Source organism: Callorhinus ursinus, unplaced genomic scaffold (genome assembly GCF_003265705.2).
Source record: "Callorhinus ursinus isolate GAN/ISIS: 27379988/994484 unplaced genomic scaffold, GSC_fseal_2.0 scaffold16, whole genome shotgun sequence".
Classification (NCBI taxonomy): domain Eukaryota; kingdom Metazoa; phylum Chordata; class Mammalia; order Carnivora; family Otariidae; genus Callorhinus; species Callorhinus ursinus.
The window spans coordinates 2,607,251-2,631,691 of record NW_027397078.1 but is presented as its reverse complement, the minus strand read 5'-3'; the positions used below and the strand labels follow the sequence as shown (position 1 = coordinate 2,631,691).

The 24,441-nt window shown below is 39.7% G+C and overlaps 1 protein-coding gene across 3 annotated transcripts in view; it reads left to right on the top strand.

Moving 5' to 3' along the window:
* The window catches only part of ZNF81 (zinc finger protein 81), a 129,928-nt gene that overhangs the window by 3,646 nt on the left and 101,841 nt on the right, over window positions 1–24,441 (top strand). For all 3 annotated transcript variants that reach the window (XR_012381013.1, XR_012381012.1, XM_025857940.2), the window contains exon 3: window positions 1,646–1,889. Coding sequence is in view for 1 of the 3 variants with exons in the window: in XM_025857940.2 (XP_025713725.2) it covers window positions 1,803–1,889 (87 nt within the window). In the remaining 2 variants the exon portion in view is untranslated. The remainder of the gene's footprint in view (window positions 1–1,645; window positions 1,890–24,441) is intronic.

Here is a 24,441-nt window from a genome sequence, read left to right as displayed (position 1 = left end):
CCTAACGAAGGGAATATTTTGGTTTTGCTTTGCATTTCTGTAATGACTAATGATATTGAACGTCTTATGTTATGATCAGACCATGTAGCCTGTCAATTCCCAACATTAAAACATCTGCCAGATTTTCTTTTTTTTTTTAAGATTTATTTATTAGAGAGAGAGAGAGAGTGAGTGAGCGAGGTGAGGGTCAGAGGGAGAGAATCTTTCAAGCAACCTCCCCACTGAGCACAGAGCCCTACATGGGGCTCGATCCCAGGACCCATGAGATCATGACCTGAGCCGGAACCAAGAGTCAGTCGCTTAACTTAAGTGACTGAGCCACCCAGGTGCCCCTACCAGATTTTCTTCGTGGCCAACATAGCTAATGGAATTCTGTACAAGTTCCATGGGCATAAGGAAAGAAAGCATAGTCTCTCTTTCTTTGATATAACATCATGTTTATGTGTTTAAAATTCAACTTGTTCATGCCTTTTATTTTATTCCTTTTTTACTTTCTTGTTTCTTCTTTTTTTTTTTAAAGATTTTATTTATTTATTTGAGAGAGAGAGAGAGAATGAGAGAGAGCACGAGAGGGAAGAGGGTCAGAGGGAGAAGCAGACTCCCCGCTGAGCAGGGAGCCCGATGCGGGACTCGATCCCGGGACCCCAGGATCATGACCCGAGCCGAAGGCAGTCGCTTAACCAACTGAGCCACCCAGGCGCCCTCTTGTTTCTTCTTTATCCCATTTCTTACTTCTGTTTTTCTTAATTAAGTTCCTCTCCATTTTATAAAGGACACTTTCCCCTTCCCAACAAGAATGACTAAATCTGTAGTGCTTTTATTAGTTGATCAGAATAAAATTGTTTCTAAATATAGACACAGAGACACCCTCTCCTCCCTAGATCCTGTAAAAGGAGAAACAGTTTTATCTCTGCATATTTTGAGGTAGGTAGGACATTGGAGTCTCAGGCTATTAGCATTTTCCTTATGGCCTATCTCTTCTGTTTTAAGAAACTCTACTTTTTTTTAGTTCCAAATCACAGTCATGTTTTCAACATCTGTTAAACAGAACCATGTTTATTTTAAGCCTACCACACAAAGGATACTGAAAATTATAGTGTTGAGAATGTAAATTTTGAAGCCAGGTAGACTGGCTTTGACTTAATATCACTAGGCCTCTGTTTCTGTGTGCATAAAATGAAATAATAATAATTAGGGCAACACATGGGTGAGAGGATCGTTGTGCAAATTAAGTGAGGTACCTACTTCTGCATATTGCCTGATCCCTTGTAATGACAATACTTGCTAATCTGAATTAAATGTTTCCTGGGGCCAGCCTGCTGCCAAGTGCCTTATAAACGTCATCTCATTTAATTTTCACAACCCCTTGAGGTGAATAGTTTGACTCATTTTGAAAAGTGAAGAAACATTTTTATATTCTCATAGCTAAAAGTTGGCAGAGTGAGAATTTAAGGCTTAAAGAATGTTCGTCCAAATGTCATGGTCTTCTTGCTCATATTCCATTTTGATGAATGTCTAGAATGGGTGTTGGCTGGACTTCATCTATCCCACAGTATCCAAGGCCAGGAACTGTACTTTTGTGCCCCCAGGAAGCATTTGTGGGGTCAATGCTGAATGACTGACCATGTGGACCCTGTCTTTCCAGGTTTCTTGGAGTCTCTGTTGAGCCTGTGGGCCAGACCCCACAGTGGAGGCTGCAGGAACTGTCTTCTGGCCTCAGCAGCTCAGCTCTGATTGAGTCCACGGAGCCCACTTGGCTTCAGGCTCGTGGGAGGAGCATCAGCAAGAGAGCTGGAGGGCTGATGCCCAACAGGAACATGCCAGCCAACTGGAGTTCTCCTGGGCCATCCCTGGCTCGAGCTGTGGGGAGATGTGACAACTCCTGTGAGGTGAGGAGGAAGAGGTACCCAGGGCCAGGAATCTAGAATGAAAGATAGTAACTCATTAATTTGTATGACTTGTTCTTTAAGCAAGCAGCATAATCAGAGAAGTTTTATTGGTCATTCTTTTCCCTTGTGTGAATTTTCTTCTCTTGCCCATTGCTGCTTTATTTATCTTAGTTTATGGATTTCTTTATGGAAGGATAATTAACATACCATGTTATATTACTTGCAGATATACAACATATTTTTTTTAGAGGGGGCTTGCAGAGAGGGGCAGGGGGAGAGAGAGAATCTTAAGCGGGCTCCACGCCCAGCATGGAGCCCAACACAGGGCTCAATCTTACAACCCTGTGATCATGACCTGAGCCGAAATCAAGAGTCAGATGTTTAACCGCCTGTTTAACCCAGGCACCCCTCAGATGGACAACATATTGATTGGAAAGTTTTATACGTTACTAAATATCACAATAAGTGTAATCCCCGTCTGTCACCGTACTATGTTATTACAGTATTGTTGATTCTGTTGCCTAGGCTGTACCTTTCATCCTATGACTTATTTATTTTATACCTGGGAGTTTGTACTCCTAATCCCCCTTAATCTGTTTTACCATTACCCCATCGGCCTCCCTTCTGGCAACCATCAGTTTGTTCTCTGTATTTAAGGATCTTTTTTTGGTTTTTTGATTTGTTTGTTTTATTTTTCAGATTCCACATATATGTGAAATCATGTGGTATTTGACTTTCCCTATCTGACTTATTTCGCTTATCATAATACTCTCTAGCTCTGGCCACACCATTGTAAATGGCAAGGTTTCATTCTTTTTTATGGCTCAATAATATTCCGTTATATATCTATATTTATATGTATAGATAGATAGATACTCCATTATATATATAGATATTTCACTACATAGAGAGAGAGATATAGATATATATATCATGTCTAATTTATCCGTTCGTTAGTTGATGGATGTCTTGGGCTCTTTCCATAATTTGACTACTGTGGGACATTGCTGCTATAAACATTGGGATGCAGGTACCCCTTCGAATCAGTACTTTTGTATCCTTTGGGCGAATACCCAGTAGTGCAATTGTTGGGTCATATGGCAGTTCTATTTTTAACTTTTTGAGGAACCTCCCTACTGTTTGCCAGAGTGGCTGCACCAGCTTGCATTCCCACCAACAGTGCAAGAGGGTTCCCCTTTCTCCACATCTTCGCCAACATCTGTTGTTTCCTGTGTTGTTAATCTTAGCCATTCTGACAGGTGTGAGGTGGTATCTCACGGTGGTTTTGATTTGTATTTCCCTGATGATGAGTGATGTTGAGCATCTTTTCATGTGTCTGTTAGCCATCTGGATGTCTTCTTTGGAGAAATGTCTATTCATGTTTCTGCCCATTTCTTAACTGGATATTTGTTTTACGGGTGTTGAGCTTGATAAGTTCTTTATAGATTTTGGATACTAGCCCTTTATCTGATATGTCATTTGCAAATATCTTCTCCCATTCTGTATGTTGCCTTTTAGTTTTGTTGATTGTTTCTTTTGCTGTGCTGAAGCTTTTTGTCTTAATGAAGTCCCAGTAGTTCATTTTTGCTTTTGTTTCCCTTGCCTCCAGAGATGTGTCTAGTAAAAAGTAGCTGTGGCCAAGGTCAAAGAAGTTGCTGCCTGTGTTCTCCTCTAGGATTTTCATGGATTCCTGTCTCACATTTAGGTCTTTCATCCATTTTGAGTTTATTTTTGTGGATGGTGTAAGAAAGTGGTCCAGTTTCATTCTTCTGCATGTGGCTGTCCGGTTTTCCCAACACTGTTTGTTGAAGAGACTTTTTTCCATTGGATATTCTTTCCTGCTTTGTTGAAGATTAGTTGACCATATAGTTGTGGGTCCATTTCGGGGCTCTCTCTTCTGTTCCATTGATTTCTGTGTCTGTTTCTGTGCCAGTACCATACTGTCTTGATGACTACAGCTTTTTTTTTAAGATTTTATTTATTTATTTGAACGAGAGCTAGAGAGAGAGCACAAGTAGGCAGAGCAGGAGGCAGAGGGAGAGGGAGAAGCAGACTCCCCGCTGAGCAGGAGCCCGATGTGGGGCTCGATCCCAGGACCCTGGGATCATGACCTGAGCCGAAGGCAACCGCCTAACCGACTGAGCCACCCGGGCACCCTGACTACAGCTTTGTAATAGAGCTTGAAGTCTGGAATTGTGATGCCTCCAGTTTTGCTTTTCTTTTTCAGGATTGCTTTGTCTATTCGGGGTCTTTTCTGGTTCCATACAAATTTCAGAATTGTTTGTTCCTGCTCTGTGAAAAATGCAAGCCCAATGCTATTTGATTGGGCTTGCATTAAATGTGTAGATTGCTTTGGGTAGTAAAGACATTTTAATAGTGTTTGTTCTTCCAATCCGTGAGCATGGAATGTTTTCCCATTTCTTTATGTCCTCTTCAATTTCCTTCATAAGTGTTCTATAGTTTTCAGAGTACAGATCCTTTACCTCTTTGGTTAGGTTTATTCCTAGGTATCTTATGGTTTTTGTGCAATTGTAAATGGGGTTGATTTCTTGATTTCTCTTTCTGCTGCTTCATTATTGGTGTATAGAAATGCAACAGATTTTTGTATGTTGATTTTGTATCCTGTGACTTTACTGAATTTGTGTATCAGTTCTAGCAGTTTTATGGTGGAGTCTTTCAGGTTTTCTACATACAGTATCATGTTGTCTGCAAATAGTGAAAGTTTGACTTCTTCTTTGCTGATTTGGATGCCTTTTATTTCTTTTTGTTGTCTGACTGCTGAGACTAGAACTTCCAGTACTATGTTAATTAACATTGGTGAGAGTGGGCATCCCTGTCTTTGTTTCTGACATTGGGGGTTAAACTCTCAGTTTTTCCCCACTTAGGATGACGTTAGCTCTAGGTCTTTCATATGTGACCTTTATGATGTTGAGGTATGTTCCTTCTACCCTGCTTTCTTGAGTGTTTTTATCAAGAGAGGGTGCTGTATTTTGTCACATTATTTTTCTGCATCTATTGACAGGATCATATGGTTTTTACCCTTTCTTTTTTTAATGTGGTGTATCATGTTGATCAATTTGCAGTTATTGACCCACCCTTGCAGCCCAGGAATAAATCCCACTTGATCATGGTGAATGATTCCTTTAAGGTACTGTTGGATTTGATTTGCTAGTATGTTGTTGAGAATTTTTGCATCCATGTTCATCAGGGATATTGGCCTGTAATTCATTTTAGTGGGGTCTTTGGTTTTGGAGTCAAGGTAATACTGGCCTTGTAGAATAAGTTTGGAAGTTTTCCTTCCATTTATATTTTTTGGGATAGTTTTTGAAGAGTAGCTATTAACTCTTCTTTATTTTTTTTTTAATTTTTTTTATTGTTATGTTAATCACCATATATTACATCATTAGTTTTTGATGCAGTGTTCCATTATTAACTCTTCTTTAAATGTCTGGTAGAATTCCCCTGGGAAGCCATCTGGCCCTGGTTTTGTTTATTGGGAGATTTTTGATTCCTGATTCAATTTGTTTGCTGGTTATTGGTCTGTTCAAATTTTCTCTTTCTTCCTGTTTCAGTTTTGGTTAGGAATCTATCTGTTTCTTCCAGATTGCCCAATTTGTTGGCATATAATTTTTCATAATATTCTCTTATAATTGTATTTCTGTGGTATTTGTCACGATCTCTCCTCTCTCATTTGTGATTTTATTTAAGTCCATTCTCTTCTTTTTGAGAAGTCTGGCTAGGGGTTTATCAATTTTGTTAATTCTTTGAAAGAACCAGCTCCTAGGTTCATTGATCTATTCTACTTTTTTTTTGTTTCTATATCATTTATTTCTGCTCTAATCTTTATTACTTCCCTTCTTCAGCTGGCTTTAGACTTCATTTGCCGTTCTTTTTCTAGCTCCTTTAGGTGTAAGGTTAGGTTCTATATTTGAGATTTTTCTTGCTTCTGGGGGCAGGCCTGTATTGCTATGTACTTCCTTCTTAGGACTGCTTTTGCTGCAGAGGTTTTGGACTAATGTGTTTTCATTTTCATTTGGTTCCATGTATTTTTAAAATTCTTCTTTAATTTCCTGGTTAACTCATTCATTCTTTAGTAGGATATTCTTTAACCTCCATGTATTTGTCTTCTTTCCACATTTTTTTTCTTGTGGTTGACTTCAAGTTTCACAACATCGTGGTCTGAAAATATGCATGGTGTGATCTAAATCTCTTTGTACTGGTTAAGGCCTGATTTGTGACCCAGTATGTGATCTGTTCTGGAGAATATCCCATGTGCACTCGAAAAGAATGTATATTTGGCTGCTTTAGCATGAAATGTTTTGAATGTATCTGTTAAGTCCATCTGGTCCAGTGTGTTATTCAAAGCCCATGTTTCCTTGTTGATCTTCTGCTTAGATGATCTGTCCGTTGCTGTAAGTGGGGTGTTAAAGTCCCCTACGGTTATTATGTTATTATCAATGAGCTTCTTTATGTTTGTTATTAATTGATTTATATATTTGGGTGCTCCCAGGTTGGGGGCATAAATACTTAAAATTGTTAGATCTTCTTGATGGATAGACCCCTTAATTATATTTAATGCCCTTCTTCATCTCTTGTTACAGTCTGTTTTAAAATCTAGTTTGTCTGTTATAAGTATGGCTACTTCAACTTTTTTTGATGTCTGTCAGCATGATAAATGGTTCCCCACTCCCTCCCTTTTAATCCAGTGGTGTCTTTGGGTCTAAAATGACTGTCTTGTTTTTTGTTTTTTTTTTTTTTTATCCGTTCTGATACCCTATGTCTCTTGATTGGGGCATGTAGCCCATTTACATTCAGAGTGATTATTGATAGATATGAATTTGTTGCCATTGTATTATTTGTTAAGTAGTTGTTTCTGGAGCTTTTCTCTTTTCCTTTCTAGTCTTTGTTGCTTTTGGTCTGTCTTTCCCACACAAAGAGTCCCCTTTAATATTCCTTGCAGGGCTGGTTTAGTGGTCTCGAACTCCTTTAGTTTTTGTTTGTCTGGGAAACTATCTCTCCTTCTATTCTGAATGACAGCCTTGCTGGATAGAGTATTCTTGTCTGCATATTTTTCCCATTTAGCACATTGAATATATCCTGCCCCTCTCTTCTGGCCTGCCGGGTTTCCGTGGCAAAATCTGCTGCTAACCTTATTTGTCTTCCCTTATAAGTTAGGGACTTCTTTTCCCTTGCTGCTTTTAGGATTTTTTCCTTATCTCTGTATTTTGCAAATTTTACTACAATGTGTCTTGGTGTTGGCCTGCTTTTGTTGATTCTGATGGAGTTCTCTATGCCTTCTGGATTTGGATGTCTGTTTCCTTCCCCAGATTAAGGAAGTTTTCACCTATAATTTCTTCAAATAAACCTCTGCCTCATTTTCTCTCTTCTTCTTCTTCTGGGACTCCTATAATATGAATGTTATTATGCTTCATGGAGTTGCTGAGTTCCCAATTCTACATTCACGATCCAATATTTTTCTTTCCCTATTTTCAGCTTCATTATTTTCCATAATTTTATCTTCTATATCATTTATTCATTCCTCTGCTTCTTCCATCCTTGTGGTCATTACATCCAATCCATTTCACATCTCAGTTATAGCATTTTTTATTTTGGCCTGACTAGTTTTTAGGTCAAGGTTTCTCAAGCCCAGCTAGTTTCCTTATGATTGTTGCTTTGAATTCTGCATCAGGCATATTACTTTATATCCATTTCAATTAGATCCCTGAACGTGACCTTGTCTTGTTCTTTCTTTTGAGATGAATCCTCCATCTTGGCATTTCGTTTAGGTCTCTGTTTTTTTTTTTTTTAAGATTTTATTTATTTAGTTGAGACAGAGAGAGAGAGCACAAGCAGTGGGGAGGGGCAGAGGGAGAGGGAGAAGCAGACTCCCCGCTGACTGCAGAGCCTGATGTGGGGCTCGATCCCAGGACCCTGAGATCATGACCTGAGCCGAAAGCAGACGCTTAACTGACTGAGCCACCCAGGCGCCCCTCGGTCTCTGTTTTCTTCTGTGTGTTAGGAGAGCCTGTAATGTTTCTTGCTTCCGAGAGTAATGGCTTAATGAAGAAGAGGTCATACACTGTCTAGGGCCTGGTGCTTCAGGAAGTGTCCCTTGTGTATACTGTTTGCACTCTGCTGCTGTGTTTTCACCGCTCTTCCCCTCCAGTCAGTCCTCTGCGGAGTTTCTCTTTGCCTGCAGTGGGGGGCAGTGTTTGGACCTTAGCCAGAGTATGGCGAGTTTTAACTATGTGTGCTCCAGGGTCTACCTGTTAAAAGAGACCTGATGCTATTTCCAGTAGAGCTGAAGCTTTGCAGCACTCTGTGGTCAGGAGATGTGGTATATGTGGGGGGTTTGTGCTGGTCTTCTGGGGGAGGGGCCTGCTGCTCAGGGTCTCAGGCACACTTGCCCTAGTAAAGAAGCACCTGCCGAGCAGAGAGGGGCGGGGCTTGGTGTAAGCGGCTCAGGCCTCCACTGTTGGCTGATGCTGATGAGCAGGGGAGAAAAATTGCACCCGTCCTCTCCCTCATCCCTGGAGAGGGGAATTCATGCCCGTTGCTGTCCGGGAAGCCCTCACAGAAGAGTGAACACTCTCCCCTCGTGTGTCCCAGGTGTCCCTCAGATCCCTGCCTTCACCCTGTCAGTGTCCGGGCCACCTGCCTGCCCGGCAGATCAGTGCACCTGTCTTTTATCCCAGGCAGGTCGGCTGAGTTCCAAAACTCCAAACTGTAGGGACCCAGCATGGTGCGGTCCTTCACTGGTCCACTGGGGATGGGTCTTGATGCACTGGGGCTGGGGTCAGTTTGTCCCAAAAGGGCATTTGCACCAGTGTGCAGGAGCTTGGAGTTTAGCATAAAACCTAACAGAATGCCAGTGTCCAGGTTAGCCGCCCTCAGCAGGTGTCTCTGCCCCTATGCTAAGTGGCAGGGGAGCACGTTGGTGCCTGCTGGCTCTTTTGGCCCCTGAGAGGCAAGTCCACCTCTCCCGGATGCCCTCCAAGAAGGGGAACCATCTCTCCCAGTGTGTCCCAGGGAATCCTCAGAGCACGCTGTAGGCCCCGAGGCCTCCACCCTCCTTCTCTGCAGAAACACTGTAGCCCCTGCTGGGCTCCACACCAGCCATGGCTCAGACCTCTAAAACTCCAGTCTTTGAGCTCCACTGCTTGTAAAAACGCACAATAATCAGCCCCTTGCATTTTTCCAGTCAGTGGCTCTGGGAAAGTGTTTTCCTTGTGTGATCTCCTGTCCGTTCTTTTTTTTAAGATTTTATTTTTAAGTAATCTCTATACCCAACATGGGGCTCGAACCCATAACCCCAAGATCGAGTCACAGCCCCCACCAACGGAGCCAGCCAGGAGCCCCAGGATTTCATTCTTTTTTATGGCTGAGTAATATTCCAGTGTGTGTGTGTGTGTGTGTGTGTGTGTGTGTGTGTGTGTACGTGTGTACGTACCACATCTTCTTTATCCATTCATTTATTGATGGACACTTGGGCTGCTTCCTTAATCTTAACTATTGTAAATAATGTTTCAGTAAACATAGGGGTACATATATCTTTTTGAATAAGTATTTTCATTTTCTTTGGGTACATACCCAGTAGTGGCATCAGTGGATCATGGAGAGTAATTCTATTTTTAATTTTTTGAGTAACCTCCATACTGTCTACCATGGTGATTGCACCCATTTCCATTCCCACCAACAGTGCACGAGGGATCCCTTTTCTCCACAGCCTCGCCCACACTTGTTATTTCTTATCTTTATGATTCTAGCCATTCTGACTGGTGTGAGGTGGTATCTCATTGTGGTTTTGATGGGCACTTTCCTGATAATTAGTGATGTTGAGCATCTCGTCTTGTGCTGATTGGCCATCTGTATGTCTTTTTTTGGAAAAGTATCTATTCAGGTCCTCTGCCTAGTTTTTATTTATTTATTTATTTATTTATTAAGATTTTATTTATTTATTTGAGAGAGAGAGAATGAGAGACAGAGAACATGAGAGGGAAGAGGGTCAGAGGGAGAAGCAGACCCCCCGCTGAGCAGGGAGCCCGATGTGGGACTCGATCCCGGGACTCCAGGATCATGACCTGAGCCGAAGGCAGTCGCTTAACCAACTGAGCCACCCAGGCGTCCCTCTCTGCCTAGTTTTTAATAGGTGATTTTGGGGTTTTTTGGTGTTGAATTGTGTAAGTTCTTTGTATATTTTGGATATTCACCCCTTATTGGACTATTATATATTTGCCATATCCTTTCCTGTTCGCTAGTTTGCCTTCTTGTTTTGTTGATGCTTTCCTTTGCTGTGCAAAAACTTTTTATTTTGGGGGGGTGCCTGGGTGGCTCAGTCGTTAAACGTCTGCCTTCGGCTCGGGTCATGATCCCAGGGTGCTGGGATTGAGCCCCACATCGGGCTCTCTGCTCGGTGGGAAGCCTGCCTCTCCCTCTCCCACTCCCCCTGCTTGTGTTCCCTCTCTCGCTATGTCTCTCTCTGTCAAATAAATAAATAAAATCTTTAAAAAAAACCAACTTTTTATTTTGGTATAGTCCCAATAGTTTATTTTGCTTTTGTTTCTCTTGCCTCAGGAGACATATCCATAAATAGGTTGCTAAGGGCAATCAATGTCCAAGAGATTACTACCTGTGTTTTCTTTTAGGAGTTTTGTGGTTCCGGGTCTCACAATTAGATCTTTAATCCATTGAGTTTATTTTTATGTATGTTGTAAGAAAGTGGCCCATTTTCATTCCTTTGCATGTAGCTATCTAGTTTTCTGAGCACCATTTACTGAAAACAGACGGTTTTCTCCCCATTCTATATTCTTACCTCCCTTTCAGTTGACCATATAGGTGTGGGTTTATTTCTGGGCTCTCTATCTTGTTCTGTTGATCTATGTGTCTATTTTTGTGCCAGTACTATTTTGTTTTGATTACTACAGCCTTGTAGTATAGTTTGAAATCAGGAAATGTGATACCTCTAGCTTCGTTCTTCTTTCTCAAGGATGCTTTGGCTATTTGCGGCCTTTCGTGGTTCCATGCAAAGTTTAGGATTATTTGAGTTCCACGAAAAGTACCTGGTATTTTGATAGGGATTGCATTGAATCTATAGCTAGCTCAGTTTGGTTAATATGGACATTTTAACAATATTAATTATTCCAGTCCATAAGCTTAGTGTGTCATTCCTTTTGTTTGTGTTATGTTCAATTTTTTAAATCAATGTTTTATAGTTTTCGAAGTATGGATCTTTTACCTCCTTGGTAAAATTTTTTCCCAGGTACTTTATTCTTTTTGGTGCAATTATAAATGGGATTGTTTTCTCAATTTCTCTTCCTGCTACTTTATTATTAGTGTATGGAAATGTAACAGATTTCTGTATATTGATTTTTGTATCCTGCGACTTTACTGAATCTATCAGTTCTAATAGTTTTTTAGTGAAGTCTTTAGGGTTTTCTTTATATAGTATCATGTCATCTGCAAATAGTGACATTTTACTTCTTTGGATGTCTTTTATTTCTTTTTATTGTCTGATTGCTATGGCTGGGATTTCTAGGATGTTGAATAAAAGTGGTGAGATTGGGGTCCCTGGGTGGCTCAGTCAGTTAAGCGTATGCCTTCAGCTCAGGTCATAATCCCAGGGTCCTGGGTTCGAGCCCCACGGTGGGCTCCCTGCTCAGCAGGGTTCTACTTCTCCTTCTCCCTCTGCTCCACCCCACTTGTACTCTCTCTCTCTCTCTCTCCCTCTCTCAAATAAATAAATAAAATCTTTAAAAAAAAAAGTGGTGAGAGCAGATATCCTGTCTTGTTCCTGATCTTAGAGGGAAAACTTTCAGGTTTTCACCATTAACTATGATGTTAGCTGTGAGGGTTTTTTTTTAATTTTTTTATTGTTATGTTAATCACCATACATTACATCATTAGTTTTTGATATAGTGTTCCATGATTCATTGTTTGTGCATAACACCCAGTGCTCCACGCAGAACGTGCCCTCTTTAATACCCATCACCAGGCTCACCCATCCCCCCACCCCCCTCCCCTCTAGAACCCTCAGTTTGTTTTTCAGAGTCCATCATCTCTCATGGTTCGTCTCCCCCTCCGATTTACCCCCCTTCATTCTTCCCCTCCTGCTATCTTCTTCTTCTTCTTTTTTTTTCTTAACATATATTGCATTATTTGTTTCAGAGGTACAGATCTGTGATTCAACAGTCTTGCACACTTCACAGCGCTCACCATAGCACATACCCTCCCCAATGTCTATCACCCAGCCACCCCATTCCTCCCACCCCACCCCTACTCCAGCAACCCTCAGTTTGTTTCCTGAGATTAAGAATTCCTCATATCGGGCGCCTGGGTGGCTCAGATGGTTAAGCGTCTGCCTTCGGCTCAGGTCATGATCCCGGAGTCCTGGGATCGAGTCCCACATTGGGAGCCTGCTTCTCCCTCTGCCTCTCTCTCTCTCTGTCTCTCATGAATAAATAAATAAAATCTTTAAAAAAAAAAGAATTCCTCATATCAGTGAGGTCATATGATAGCTGTGAGTTTTTTTATATATGGCCTTTACTATGTTGAAGCATGTTCCCTCTAAACCCTCTTTGTTGAGAGTTTTTGTTACGAATGGATGTTGTACTTCGTCAAATGCTTTTTCTGCATCTGTTGAAATGATCATATGGTTTTTACCCTTTCTCTTGTTAATGTGATGTATGACACTCACTGGTTTGTGAATATTAAACTACCATTGCATCCCTGGAATAAATTTCACTTGACTGTGGATTAGGGTTAGGGTTAGGATTTTTAAAAATATATTGTTGGATTCAGTTTGCTAATATTTTGTTGAGGATTTTGTATCTATGTTCATCAGAGATATTGGCCTGTAGTTCTCTTTTTTTGTAGTGTCCTTGTCTGGTTTTGGTATCAGGGAAATGCTGGCCTTGTAGAATGAATTTGGAAGTTTTCCTTCCTCTTCTACTTTTTAGAATAGTTTGAAAGGAATAGTATTATTTTTTTTTAGATTTATTTATTTATTTATTTGAGAGAGAGTGTGTGTGTAGGGGCAAAGGGAGAGGGGGGAGGGGGAGAGAGAATCTTAAACAGACGCTGTGCTGAGTGTGGAGCCTGATGAGGGGCTCCATCCCACGACCCTGAGATCACAACCTGAGCTGAAACCAAGAGTTGGAAGCTCAACTGACTGCACCACCCAGGCGCCCCAGTAGTAACTCTTTTTTAAATGTTTGGTAGAATTCACCTGTGAAGCCATCTGGTTCTGGACTTTTGTTTGTTGGGAGTTTTTTGATTACTGCTTCAATTTCCTTGCTGGTTATGGGTCTGTTCAAATTTTCTGTTTCTTCCTGAATCAATTTTGGGAGATTGTTTCTAGGAATGTATCTATTTCTTCTAGGTTGTCCAATTTGTTGGCATATAAGTTTTCATAATACTCTCTTATGATCAGAGGGACACATCCTTGGGTGAGGACATAGAGTCACTGTAGGTCCATGCCTGGCCTTCTTTTATTTTACTTGCTTAAATTTCATTATACTGTTCTCCCTAAAAACTAAAAAGTTATAACATAAAAAAGAATATTTCTGTGAGGTCACTTGTTATGTCTCCTTTTTCATTTCTGATTTTATTTGAGTATTCTCTTTTTCTTCTTGATGAGATCAAGGTTTATCAATTTTGTTGATCTTTTCAAAGAAGCAGCTCTTAGTTTCATTGCCCTTTACTATTGCTTTTTCTTAGTCTTTATCTCATTTATTTCTGCTCTACTATTTATTATTTCCTTCCTTCTCTAGCTTTGGGCTTTTTATTCTTCTTTTTCTAGCTCCTTTAAGTGTAAGGTTGGGTTATTTATTTGAGATTTTTCTTGCTTCTTGAGATAGGCCTGTATCTCTATACACTTCCCTCTTAGAACTGTTTTTGCTGAGTCCCAAAGATTTGGGACCATTGTGTTTTCATTTTCATCTGTCTATATGTATTTTTTGATTTCCTCCTTGATTTCTTAATTGACCCATTGGTGGCTCAGGAGCATGTTGTTTATTTATTTTTTTTAAGATTTTATATATTTATTTGAGAGAGTGAGAGAGAGACAGAACATGAGAGGGGGGAGGGTCAGAGGGAGAAGCAGACTCCCCACTGAGCAGGGAGCCTGATGTAGGGCTCGATCCCAGGACCCCAGGATCATGACCTGAGCCGAAGGCAGATGCTTAACCGACTGAGCCACCCAGGTGCCCCCAGGAGCATGTTGTTTAGCCTCCATGTGTTCGTGTGCTTTCCAGAGTTTTTCTTCTACTTGATTTCTGGTTTCATAGCTTATGGATTTTTAAAGTTTTTCTTTTTTTAATGTTAGGGTTCATGACTCATTATGGTTCTTGTATATTTTTGTGAATATTTTTTGCCACTTTGTAATTTGAAATTAGTTTTTAGTTTTATGTACAAGTAGTAAAGGGTGGCAAACAGTTCTCTAAGTGGTCTTTTAAAAATGGCTCTTCCCTGCTTTGTTTTTTGCCAGATTCTGGCTCACTGGAGGCAAGCACTCTTAATCTTTTTAATGGATTCGATTTTTTTTCTAAGTTTTGGCCATTATCTATTGACTTTCTGTTATGGAAGGCAGAGATTTAACTTTTCCATACACCCCCACTAACATACATATTTGTCTATAAATATTACTGTTTTGATCAGATTCCTCATCAGTGTTTATTACTGTGATTGTTTGTAGTTGAGTCATGTAGTATCTATGCTGTGATTACCATTTCTGTACAACTCTTTCTTTTCCCTAGAATTTTTTTTAAGATTTTATTTATTTATTTGACAGAGAGAGAGAGAGAGAGAGGGGAGTCGGAGAGGGAGAAGCGGGCTCCCTGCTCCCTCAGCAGGCAGCCCGATACGGCTCTCGATCCCAGGACCCTGGGATCATGACCTGAGCCGAAGGCAGACACTTAACTGACTGAGCCACCCAGGCACCCCTCTTTTCCCTGGAATTAATAATTTTCTGGCTTGGTCATTTCTTTGCTTTACTAGACACATATCAGTGATTCAACTTCAAATTCTTCACAGTTGTCTAAATCTCCTCTCTGCATATTCAAACATATTAGGTAGTAATCATAATGACAATAATTATAAACACTTATATCATGTTTACTATGTACCAGCACTGTTATATGCACACAACATATACTAAGACATCTTCATAACAACCTTGAGAAGTAGGTGCCGTTGTTATTCCCATTTTATAGAAGAGGAAACTGAGGCATAGAGTAAAAGTATCTGGCCCACGTTCATACAGTTAGTAATAGGTAGAGCTGGTCTCAACTCTCGGCATCAATGGCTGGTCTTTGAGGTCTCTCCTGGAGCTGGTTGACTTGCTGAAGACTGGTCAGGTGGCTCTCAGCTTCATACGTAGCTCTTACTGTGGTGCCTTCCCTTTGCCATCCCCCAAGAATTCCTTTTCACCTCTGTCTTGTGTCAGATCCCCTTTCTTGGGATCCTCTGTCTTCCTTCCTGTTTCCTGTGTCTTCCTCTTTCTTGATTTACCCCCTCATTTTGTAGGAGCACATCCTCCAGTATATCCTTGAGAATGAATGCATGACAGGTAGATTTTAATGAAATTTTGTGTGTTTGACAATGTCATGCAAGAATGTGTTATTTAATATATATATATGATTGTGTAAATATATTTATAAAAATAAAAGAGTAATATATGCCATGGAAATACACTTACTTGACCCTGATGCTAAATTTATATTTTTGGCTGGGTGTAGAATTCTAGGTGGGAAATCAGTTTTGTGCAGAATTTTAAAAGCCTAGTTTCCATTTTAGTCCTTTTCTATTTGCACACACACATTTTTCTCTGCCTTCCAAAAAACTTATTTGGTTGTTGATACTCCATTTTATTTTTTTTTTAAAGATTTTATTTATTTATTTGAGAGAGCGAGAAAGAGAGAGAGAGAGAGCACATGAGAGGGGGAAGGGTCAGAGGGAGAAGCAGACTCCCTGCTGAGCAGGGAGCCCAATGTGGGACTCGATCCCGGGACTCCAGGATCATGACCTGAGCCGAAGGCAGTCGCTTAACGGACTGAGCCACCCAGGCGCCCGATACTCCATTTTAAAAAATTCTTTGTTCTACTGATTTCCATTTCTTTCTCTTTTGCTGTTGTTGCTAGTAGTTTTTTTAAAAAACCATCTTCCAGTTATTCTTTGGTGTCTCTCATTAATGCTGTTATATATTTTTATTCCAAATAGCTCTTTTTGTTTTCAGAATTTTTTTTTAATTTTATTTTATTATGTTATGTTAGTCACCATACAATACATCATTAGTTTTTGATGTAGTGATCCACACTTCATTGTTTTCATATAACACCTAGTACTCCATGCAGAATTTTTTTTTTAAGATTTTATTTATTTATTTGACAGAGAGAGACACAGCGAGAGAGGGAACACAAGCAGGGGGAGTGGGAGAGGGAGAAGCAGGCTTCCTGCTGAGCAGGGAGCCCGATGTGAGGCTCGATCCCAGGACCCTAGGTCATGACTTGAGCCGAAGGCAGATGCTTAACAACTGAGGCACCCAGGTGCCCCTCCATGCAGAATTTTTTAATAGCGTGCTGTTTTTGTTTTTTTTTTAAGATTTATTTATTTTAGAGAGAGAGAGTGCATGTGGGGGAGGGGCAGAGGGAGAGAGAGAGGGAGAGAATCTCCTGCAGACTCCCCGCTTGAATGAGGAGCCTGACACAGGGCTCAGTCTCACAACCCTGAGATCATGAACTGAGCCAAAATCAAGAGTCGGATGCTTAACCAACTGAGCCACCCAGGTGCCCCACATGCTGTTTTTATGTTATGGAAGCACTGTCTTATCACTGTAAGGATATTAGTAAGTTTTTTAGTCTAATTTTTTGAATAATGAAATAGACACATGGCTCAAAAATTTAAAAAATATACAACTATATAAAATTTAAAAATATAAAAGTGTACAGTCTAAGTTATCTTTCTCCTCTCAGCTCAGTTCTCTCTAATACATTTAACCAGGTTAGTTTTCTTTATATGATTAGGGTTTTTTTTATGCAAATAAAAGCAGCTGAAAACATGTTCTTGTTTTATCCTTTTTATTTCACAAAACAGTGACCTACTAAATAAATTTGTATCAATTCTGTTACTTTTTTAAAAAAGATTTTATTTATTTATTTGAGAGAGAGAGAGAGAGAGAGCGCCCATGAGAGAGGGGAGGGTCAGAGAGAGAAGCAGACTCCCCGCTCAGCGGGGAGCCTGATGTGGGACTCGATCCCGGGACTCCAGGATCATCAGCCGAAGGCAGTCGCTTAACCAACTGAGCCACCCAGGTGCCCCTCAATTCTGTTACTTTTGGTGAAATATAATATGAACTACAAACAATGCTGCCGTGAACATTTTTTATCATGTCCCCTCATATACATGTGTACCCTTATCTCTTAACTATATACATAGTGGTGGAGTTCATGGGTCATAGATTAAGCCTATCTTTAAAAGATTTTTATTGTAAAATACAACATATGTACAGAAAAGTGTACAAGACAGACATGTATAGCTCAGTGATTTTTCACTGTGTAGATCTAGAAAGTATCCAGAGTTAGCATTCCAGAGTCTTCCTACTTCTACTTCCTACTCCCAAAGATAACTACTATCCTGATAAGTGATAACTACTATCACTTCCATTAAGAAGATCATAAGCCACAGAGTGGGAGAGGAGATAGACAAGACAGGACTTATACCCAGCATATATAAAGAACAACAAAACAATAAGAAAAAGCAGACTACCCAGTAGTCAGAGGCCTTATTTGAACAGACATGTAACAAAAGAAGATATCCAAATAGCTAATAAACACCCGAGATGGTGCTCAATCTCATTTGTCATCAGGGAAATGCACAATTTAAACCACAATGTAATACCACTACACTTTCACCAGAATGGCTAAAATTTAGAAGAGTAAGGGGTGCCTGGGTGGCTCAGTCAGTTAAGCGTTTGCCTTTGGCTCAGGCCATGATCTCTGGGTCCTGGGATCAAGCCCTGCGTCGGGCTCCTGGCTCAGCTGGGAGTCTGCTTCTCCCTCTCCCTCCCCAACCCCGCTCGTGCATGCGTGCTCTCTCTCTCTCTTTCTCAAATAAAAATCTTAAAAAAAATTAAGACTGACAGTGACAAGTGTTGGGAGGATGCAGAGCCATGTCAGCGGCTCATATGCTCATGTCAGCACATACAGCTGTTGATATATTAGCTCATATCTGCAGTTCTTTGCTGCTGGTGGGGCCATAAATTGGCACAATCTCTTTGGAAAACATTTTAGCCTTCTTCATCCAGGTATGTGTAGACCACATGAGGAAACAATTCTCCTAGGAAAATACACAACAGAAATCCTTGGCTGATATACCAGGACACATGTATAAATGCTCACCGTAACACTATTTGTAACAGCCGGAACCTAGAAATAACTCAAATGTCCATTAATGGTAGACTGGATAAATAAGTTGAACACAATATTGAGTGAAAGAAGCCAGACACAAAAGAATTTGTATTATTTCAATTTGCCAAAATTTTAAGACAGGCCAAACGAATCTGTATTGTACAGCGGGGTATAGGGAGGTGGTAAACTAGAAAGTAAAACAGGGAAGTATTTACCCTCAGAGGCAGGACAGTGGTTTCCTTGATTGGTGGGGGTTGGGGCTTGGGGCTTAGCATGAGGAAGGCTTCTGGGCAAGGAGCTGTCAATGTTCTGTTTCCACACCAGGGTGAGAATTAGGTAGGTATTTGCCTTGAATAATTAGTAAGCCAAGTATTTATGTTTCCTATATTTTTGCATGAATATTGTATCTCATAATGAAAATCTTTTGAAAAGGAAAAACATATGTACCCTCTAATTGTTTTACTAAGTTTTTAATTTTAATTCTAGTATTGTTAACATACAGTGTTATGTAAGTTTCAGGTATCCAATATAGGGATTCAACACTTCTGTACATTACTCAGTGCTCATCATGATAAGTGGGCTCTTCATCCCCTTCACCTATTTCACCCATCCCACCACCCATCTCCCCTCTGGTAACCATCAGTTTGTTCTCTACAGTTGAGAGTCTATTTCTTGGTTTGTCTCTCTCCTTTCTCTTTTTTTCCTTTGCTCGTTTGTTTTGTTTCTTAAATTCTACATATGAGTGAAGTCATAGTCATATGGTATTTGTCTTTCTCTGACTGGCTTATTTCACTTACCACTGTACTTTCTAGATCCATCCATGTTGTTGCAAATGGCAAGATTTCATTCTTTTTTATGGCAGAATAATATTCCATCATGTATACATACACACACACACACGCACCACATCTTTATCCCTTCATCTATGGATGGACACTTGGGTTGCTTTCATAATTTGCCTATTGTAAATAATGCTGCAATAAACATGGGGGTGCATGTATCTCTTTGAATTAGTGTTTTTGTATTTTGGGGGTAAATACCCAGTAGTGTGATTACAGGATCATAGGGTAGTTCTATTTTTAACTTTTTGAGGAGCCCCCATCCTGTTTTCCACAGTGGCTGCACAGTTTGTATTCCCACCAACAGTGCACGACTATACCGCCTGATTTTGACCCCAGTCTCCCATACATACTTTGCAAAGGCAGACACACACACACACACACACACGCACACACGCACACACACACACCCCTATACCCATTTTTACACTTCCAACACTTGCTTTTCTTATTTAATAACAAATATTGGTGATCATTCGGGGTAATGAGTTACTTTTTCTTTTTTTTTTTAAGACTTATTTATTTGAGAGAGAGAGAATGTGAGCATGAGCAGGGGGAGGGGCAGAGGGAAAGAATCTCAAGCAGACTCCCTGCTGAGCATGGAGCCCCACGTGGGTCTCGAATTCATGACCCTGAGATCGTGACCTGAGCTAAAACCAAGAGTTGGATGCTTAACCAACTGAGCCACCCAGGCACCCCTAGTTCCTTATTCTTTTTAAAGGCTGAACTGGAATCTTACTCCAATATATGGGTATATCAAAATATTACTGCTCCCCTCTTAATAGACACTTAAGGTATTTCCAATCTTTTGCTATTGTAATGCTGCAGTGAAAGTCCTTATACATATTTCACTTAATACCAAAGGGAGTATGTTTGAAGAGAAATTTCTGCAAATGGAATTCTCAGGACAAATGATATATGCATTTTCATTTTTGATAGATATAGCAAAGTGGCCTTCCTTGTGGGTTGTATCAGTTATAGAAGAGTGCCTGTTTTTACCATACCCTGTGGAGCAGTGTCTTGTCATACTCATTTTTTCTTTTTGGCACATCAGATAGGTTAAAATATCGTATCTCAGTACAGATTTAATTTGCATTTCTATGGCCAAGGTTAAATATATTTGACTGTGTTTAACGAGCCATTTATATTATTTTTCCTGAGCTGATATCAATTTCCTTTGCTCATTTTTCTATTGGGTTGTTGTTATTTATATATTAAGGAAAGTAGCTCTTTTATAGGGGACCCAAATATTTTTCCTCAACTTCTCATTTGTCTTTTAAATGAAAATCTTTAGTGTTTTCTCCATGCATTTCACATAATTGTGTTATGAATCTCTTATGTCCTCCAAGTTTTGTGTCAGAATGCTTAACTATGCTTAATAAAAACTCCGTGGTTTTTTTTTTTTTTTTTTTTTTAGTACTTTCATGTCTTTAGTTTTAACCTTTACTTTCCTCACCATCTAGATTTTTGGTGGTGGTTGTAAAAGCCTTAGCTAGGGATCAGTTTTCATTTTCTTTTTTTTAAAAGATTTATTTATTTATTAGAGAGAGAGAGATCATGCATGTGTGTGAGTAGGGGAGGGGCAAAGGGAGAGGGAGAGAATCTCAGGCAGACTCCCAACTCTGGGCTCAATCTCACCACCCATGAAATCATGACGTGAGCTGAAATCATCAGTTGGACACTTAGCCGACTGAGCCACCCATGCGCCCCTCCATTTTCATTTTCTTCAAGATGCCTACTCATCTGTCCCAACACTGTTTATTGAATAACCTGTATTTTCTGCACTAATATACAATACTACACTAGTGTATATATACATTCCAATATATAACTCTGGTCGTATTTATGGACCTTATTCTGTGCCACTGATCTAATAATGGTCATAATCGTAATGAATCACTAAATTCTACTCCTGAAGCCAATATTACACTATATGTTAACTAACTAGAATTTAAATAAAAACTTGAAACAAAAAACAAAAAGTAATAATAATAGTCCTAATCTTTATGATTCTAATTCCTCTATATTCATAATTTATTCTAATAGATTGTAGGACTAAGTCTCTGATTGCCCTTTTTCAGAAATTTACCATTTTCTTGATTGTTTGAATTTCTGTACACGATTTGTAATCAGCTTACCAAATTTAAAAACAAATGTCTTTGCTGCTGTCAACGAGCTTGCAGTACATTTATATTTTAAGAATCATTTGTCTCTTCATGACAATTCAGATTTCCTGCTAAAGAATAAGGTATGTCGCCTGTACTTTTTCAAGTAATCTTTGCATTTCCCATTAGTGTGTTAATATTTTCTTCAAATAGATATATATTTATATATTTTAAAGATTTTATGTGTTTATTAGAGAGGGAGAATGCAAGCGAGAGAAAGAGAGAGAGCACAAGCGGGGTGAGGGGCAGAGGGAGAGGGAGAAGCAGGCTCCCCGCTGAGCAGGGAGCCCCATGTGGGGCTCGATCCCAGGACCCTGGGATCATGACCTGAGCTGAAGGCAGACTTAAGTCTTAACGACTGAGCCACCCAGGTGTCCCATCTTCAAATATATTTTTGACATCAGTTTTTGTTTCTATTATCTAAAGGAAAAAAATACAATACAAATATATATGAGTGTATATTACAAATTGGAACTAAAATTACAATTATATACACAAGAGGTAGTCGGAGAGTGAGTGAAAGGAAAAACAAAAAATACTATGGTTCTCTTAGTCTTGTTTAGGAGAAGGATATGGATATTGATAGAGCTTATTAAAGAAACATTCATATTATTATGGTCTTAGGCTGGAATAAGTAGGCAGAAGAATAAAATGGAATGGGTAATTTTCAAATGAGCATTAAGTGGGGAAACACCCAAAATTTGATTTGTCAAGGAGATTAAAGGAAACGAAAAGAACTATATAAATAGTAGAAATCAGTCCTAGTTTTATAGTAATGACATATTATGAATGGGTTATAATCATTCCTTAAAAGAGATTCTCAGAGTAGATGGGGGAAAAAAGAAGAAGCAAAAACTGTCCAAGGTCAAGCATTATTTTATAAACTTTTAATTACACTTAAAATGAAAAGACTCAGGAACTGTGAAGATAAAGGGACAGAAAAATGATACACTTGGCAAACAAGAACCAATGGAAATCTGGGGTTTTTAATATCAGACCAGAGGGAATGGAAAAACGTCACAGGGGATGAAGGTAAATGGTTCAAACTATTAAATACTGAGAAATATAAAAATTATCAGCACGCATATAGCTAATGATATATATCCTTAAACTGTGTAAAATTAAAGCTAGCAGAAATAGTTAATTCTACCCTTAACCGTTTTAACCTACCCTTGATCATGCAGAGAAAAATAATCTAAAGCTTTGCTATAATGTAGATTATAATATTCTATAACCACAGGGAATTAAATTCAAAATAAAAAGTAAAAAGCTAGAAAAAATAAGTCATGTCTACAAACATTAAAATATTTTACATGAATATGTGTTAAATAGAAAACATGTAATTTCACAAAATACATAGAGGTTGTCTTGACTCGAGCTGCCATAACGAAATATCTTAGACTCGGTGGCTTAAGCAACAGAAATTTTTTTTCCCTCATAATTCTGGAGGTTGGAAGTCTAAGATCCTGCTGTAGCAGGGTCAGGTTCTGGTGAGGACCCTCCCCCTGGCTTGTAGGTGGCCACCATGTCACTGTCTTCCTGTGATCTCTGTGCACGCAGAGGGGGATTGCAGAGAGCAAGCAGGTTCTCTGGTATTTCTTCTAAGGGCAGTTATAGGAAGGCCCCAGTCTAAATCCCATCATGAGGGTCCCATCCTCATGACCTCATATAATCCTGATTACCTCCCAAAGGCCCCATCTCTGCATCACCATCTCATTGGGATTAGGGCTTCAGCATACGCATTTTAGGAGGACACAAGCCTCCAGTCCATAACAGAGGTGAACTTCAAGTGACACATTTTAAAGTTTATGCACTAAAGCAAAACTTGTGGGTAGAAGGAAAATGATAGATTTGAATGCCTTTACTTACTCCTTCCCTATTCCCACGAACTTTCCTTCCTGTTAAAAAGAAATGAGCTCTCCGCTGAACCCCCCTCCCCCCCCCCATCCCTTTAGTTATCCTCTCTTTCCTATATAACCACCTTTCCCCTTCTGTGCTGGTACCTTCCCAGAGCATATAACATGCAGTAATATTTTTCATCTCAAAAAAATCTTCCCTTGATCCCTGATCCACTTCCAGCCAAGGGGTTTCACTGGATAAGTAATTCCTGAAGCTTACAAACTAAACCTTCTGCTCTGTATATGTTTAAATGCCCTCTCCTGTTGGCTGGGTTTTTGGCCAGGGATTTGCTTCCTCCAACTGGGGTGGGGGTGGGGTCACTCCCCCTGAACGCCCCCCCCCACATACAGTTCTTCTCTGCAGATCCTGGGAGTCCCCATTAAGCCAACCCCCTAGCCCTTAACTCTTCCTTTCTTATGCTCTAAGCCTCTGTTCCTACTACCTACTCTACATCTTGCCAGAATCTTGCTTTCCCGAGGGTTTCTTACACTCTCTGCTTAATGTTTTGATACAGAAGCCTCACAAAGGGAACACCAATTACAGATCATTCTCACTTGTGAATAGTGACGGGGCAATTATAAATGAAACACCATCAAATGGAATCTAGCAGTTCCTTAAAAAAGCTTTCATTCTGAGCACATGGTTCAGTATTACAAAATCTCTATGTAATTCACCACTATGAACATATCACTGGAGAAAAGCGATTTGATAAAATTCAACATCCATGTTTGATTTTAAAAAGTATCAAAGTTGAGCACTTCACACTTGAGTTCCTTCCCAAAACTCACAGTAGGGATTGTCACTGATGCAATGGGGATTGATTAATAACATCCAAAAAACTTCATTTTGAATTGAGTCCTTTATCTTTATAAATTGTCTTCCTTTGTCTTGTTTAATACTTTTCCAGAATTCTCCTCTGACTGATATTAAAATGGAGGCCTTGCTTCCTTTCTGTGGGCACTTCCTTATAAGTTGATGATGTCTAGAGTTCTTTACTTTGGATTGAGTCTTTTATCTTTATGAAGTGTCTTGCTCTGTCTTATTTAATTTTTTTGTCCCAGAATTCTACTCTGATTGATATTAAAATGGAGACTTTGCTTCCTTTCTGCTGGCTTTTCCTGATACAAGTGAGCAAAGGCTCATTCTTTTTACCATCGTCTGTGTGCATTTTTCCTGTACAACATTTGAAAAGGCATGCTTTATATTATGCCTTCTTGTTTTCATGCTGCTTTTTAAAAATATCTTTCAC